General features: G+C 51.2%; 1 protein-coding gene across 2 annotated transcripts in view; it reads right to left on the bottom strand.

Annotated features, from left to right (window-relative positions):
• Nucleotides 1–3,939, bottom strand: part of NEURL4 (neuralized E3 ubiquitin protein ligase 4) — a 13,112-nt gene that overhangs the window by 8,314 nt on the left and 859 nt on the right. For both annotated transcript variants that reach the window (XM_012806011.1, XM_003791160.1), the window contains exons 2-8: nt 2,951–3,395; nt 2,664–2,729; nt 2,230–2,528; nt 1,376–1,487; nt 1,197–1,285; nt 548–620; nt 17–416 (exon numbers count right to left, since the gene is read on the bottom strand). In XM_012806011.1, the coding sequence (XP_012661465.1) occupies nt 17–416; nt 548–620; nt 1,197–1,285; nt 1,376–1,487; nt 2,230–2,528; nt 2,664–2,729; nt 2,951–3,395 (1,484 nt within the window). The remainder of the gene's footprint in view (nt 1–16; nt 417–547; nt 621–1,196; nt 1,286–1,375; nt 1,488–2,229; nt 2,529–2,663; nt 2,730–2,950; nt 3,396–3,939) is intronic.

Below are 3,939 nucleotides of genomic sequence, written 5' to 3'. Positions count from 1 at the left end.
CAACCAACTAAAGCACAAATCCCAGGAAGTGCCCAGCTTTTCTGTCCAGGATGCCCCAGCCCACAGACCCTTTGCCTCCTGTTTCCTTGCCCTCCCCCGTAATCCCATTAGAACCCCTTCTGTAGGCTTCTCCCCACCCCATGGGCCATACTGGGGCCTCAGGGCAGTGCGTCCTTCATGGGTGATAGCTGCCTTCTGCCCACAGTTAGGGTGGAAGAGCAGGCGTTCAGGTTCTGCCTGTGTAGCAGGAACAGCACGGCGGAGAGCACCCTCAGGGGACAGCGCTCGCAGGATGGCATTGTTCCGGCGGAGACGGTCGCTGTGGTTGTTATTGTGGACGATGGTCACCTTCACTGCCATCCCATACAAATCCACCACACCATATACCACTGGGGGGGTCAGAGGGGTAGCCACTCCTGTAGCAATGGAAGGTGCAGGGGTGTCAGCAGAATGGAGAGAATGAGAGGAAAAGAGTCAAACACCAAGCATCAAAAGGAAGGAAGCAGGAGACCCTTGTCCCACTGGCCCTCTTTGAGCATCCTCTTACCCTGATCAATGCCATTAATGAAGAAGTGCAGGGCAGAGTTGGACTTTCTCGTGAGGCCGATGTGGTCACCCTCCTACTTAAAGCATAAAGATACTTCAGCTTAGAATCTACCCACAGTCAGGATCCAGAGCAATCCTGCGGCACTTCCCACCACCACATTCCACAGGAGAGTGACTCTAAATTTCTAAAAGGTATTCATGTAAGTCTTAGACCACCCTGGAGGACAGGTAGGATACATCTTGGGTCCTTTTGTCCTAGACATGAAAATTTTTACATTTCCTGAATGCTCAAAGGAAGTCAGGCACTGAGTTAAACCATCTCAAAAAAGCACCAATTTCTTAAGTGTCAATCTATAAAATAGTCATTATTACTAGGCTCATTTTAGAGATGAGGGTGGGGGAGGGGGAAGCAACCAAAGAGAATAAGCACGTCGCCTCAGTTCACTACCACAAACAGCCAAATAAAAAGGGAGATTGAATGACCAGACTCCAAAATCTGAGTGCTTAACTGTTGGGAAATCCTGCCTTTTTGGAAAAGAGGCTTTTGTATTCTAGGTTACAGAAATGACCATTGGTGATGCCCAGATAAGGACACAGAGTACCTGTGGCTCCCCTGGAGAGTGGCCCAAGGTGCTGAGCCTCAACCTCACCTGCAGCTCATCCAGACTGAATTCACAGTACTCCCGACGGGTACCCTTGCCATTGGTCAAGATCCCACAGCCGCTCATCATGATGGTGCCTAGGTGAAGATGACACCCTGGTTAGGATTGAAGTTCCTTCCACTCAGCAATTCCAAGCCTGTACCCCCACCCCTTCCTGGAACCAATACCTGACTGGAGGTTGGTCATGGTTGCTGGGTACTCCAAACTGTTTGGGTTATGGGTGGTGACACCAATCTCAATGGAGCCTGACCACTTATCTACAAGCTTGTCGATACGGATCTGGTGTTAAGTGGCAGCAGAAGAAAAAAGCAGGGAATGTAAATGCAGAGGACAACCCTCAGTCTTTAGTTCCTCCCCAGACCTCTACCCTCCCAGCATCAAGAATTAAGCCCCACCAAGCACAGTGACTCACACCTATAATCCTAGTACTCTGGAGGCCAAGGCAGGTGGATTGCTTGAGCTCAGTTCAAGACTAGCCTGAGAAAGAGCAAAACCCTGTCTCTACTAAAAACAGAAAAAACTAGCTGGGTGTTGTAGCAGGTGCCTGTAATCCCAGCTACTTGGCAAGCTGAGGCAAGAGATCACTTAAGCCCAAGAGTTTGGGGTTATCGTGAGCTATGACACCACAGCACTCTACCCAGGGCAACAGAGAGAAACTCTGTCTCAAAAAACTTTTTAAAAGGCTGGGTGTGGTGGCTGACACCTGTAATCCTAGCACTCTGGGAGGCTAAGGCAGGTGGACTGCCTGAACTCACGGGTTCGAGATCAGCCTGAGCTAGAGCGAGACCCAGTATTTAAAGATAAACCGGCACTGGGGTAGGTGCCTATAATCTCAGCTACTCAGGAGGCTAAGGCAAGATTACTTGAGCCCAGGAGTTTGAGGTTGCTGTGAGCTATGATGCCACAGCACTACTGAGGGCAAAAAAGTAAGACTCTGTCTCAAAAATAAATAAATAAGAGTTGAACCCCATCTTTAGCTCCCAAGGGTGAGGTATCAGCTTAACCCCAGAATCTTGCACACCTCAAACATCTCATTATCCTGAAGTGGGCGGTTGGTCATGACAACTCCATTGTTGAATTCATCCAAGGGCCGCCGGCGCTCAGCAGTCTTATTATTGTTGCTTAGTTTGATGAGCGTCCCACATTTCTCATGAAAGAGCAGGGCATCATTGGAAGTGAGGATGGGTGAGGTGGCAGCACCACTAGATGCCAGGCCATCTCCTGATGGTGGGGAGCTCAGGTTCACATTCAGGAGCCCCCCATTGTAGGCAGACAGGATGGCGTTGCTCACCACCTCAGATAGCTCCATGTTGGCAAAGTCTACAGTCACAGGATGGAAAAGGAAGCTGGGATGAGGCTCTATAATCTCAGACGTGGCAACTCTCTTCCTACCCGTCTCCTGAAGTCCCTCCCTCACTTCCCATCCCCTTCCCTGGACCTCCCCAAAGCCCTCACCATTATGCGACTCAAGGCTGTTAGGAAACATCTCCGGCCGGGCCTGCGCTGGGGACACCATGAAGGCTGGGGACCAGGTAGGATGGGAGGGGAATAAGGGTTCAGCCCCTGCTTCATGGACCACAGCCAGGAGACCCCATCTTCTAACTCTTGCTCTCCCCTTTAACAGACTTGGAGGTCTGAATGGCCTTGCCCACATCCAACCTCTCTTCTCCCTGTATTTCCCCTATTCCTTCAGCCATGCCCCCTGCCCCACCCTTCCACCACTACCTTAGCTGTGTTCTTACCTTCATCCCCAGAGGTTCCCTGTTCAGCCAAGCCAGAATCTTCAGGGGGAGCTGAGGGCTCAAGGGGAGGTGTAGGGATGGAAATAGGGGAGCTGAAGCCCGGCTCTGGGGGTAGCACAGTGATCTGGGTACACTTGCCATACAGGTCCACAACGGCCCAAACACGAGCGGGCAGACCTGTGGCAGCCACACCACAATCCCGTCCATTCACCCAGAGCCGTAGCTCCCCAGCAACTGTGCGCTCCACACCCACACGGTCCCCTTCGCCAAGCTGGTCCAAGTCCTGACCATATTCCTCCAGCACAGAGCGTCCATCTCTCAGCACCGAGCAGCCGGACACTACCCACGAGCCCCCCTTCAGCCCCGTGGCACTGCTTGGGAAGTCCAGCACACCAGGGTCCAGGGCCGTCACCCCAATCTCAATGGAACCACTCCAGGAGTTGACCTGTAGGGTTGTGGACAGAGACTCAGGATGAGCCACTCCACATTCCACAGGCCACTGTGTCTCACTTCTCAGCTAATGGCTTTCTATTTCTCCTGGGGCCCTATTCCAGAAATGAAGATCTGCAGTAATTTTGTGGACTCTATCTCAGTGATTATTTGGGCCTGCTTTTTCCTAGCAGTCTTGCTCTATACTCAGTTTTTACAACACCACTCCTAGGGAATGGTTCCAGCCTCTTGCCTTCTCTAACTTCTCTGGTCTCTATGGCTGTCCAACCATCTACATGCACATGCTTCCTCTGCCCCCACATCTCCCTCCTGTATATTTCTTTTCTTCATCTAATTCTCTCCCAGGCTTAAGGTCCACCCAGATTCACTTCTTCCAAAATCTTTCTGAGAGCCTGGCCTCTTCACCAACTTACACGTGCCTCCCTCCCCAAGTATTGCTCCTCACACATCTTCCTGGCTGCACCTGTAAGTTTGCCTTCAATGGTTTGTCCTTTCCTTGGTACCTTCTCCTTCCATCACATTTCTTTTATTTTTTTTTT

The sequence above is a fragment of the Otolemur garnettii genome, unplaced genomic scaffold (assembly GCF_000181295.1).
Source record: "Otolemur garnettii isolate 467f Iridium unplaced genomic scaffold, OtoGar3 scaffold00046, whole genome shotgun sequence".
In the NCBI taxonomy this organism is placed as follows: Eukaryota; Metazoa; Chordata; class Mammalia; order Primates; family Galagidae; genus Otolemur; species Otolemur garnettii.
Note: the sequence above shows the minus strand (reverse complement) of the source record. Positions and strands in the feature narration are given on the sequence as shown.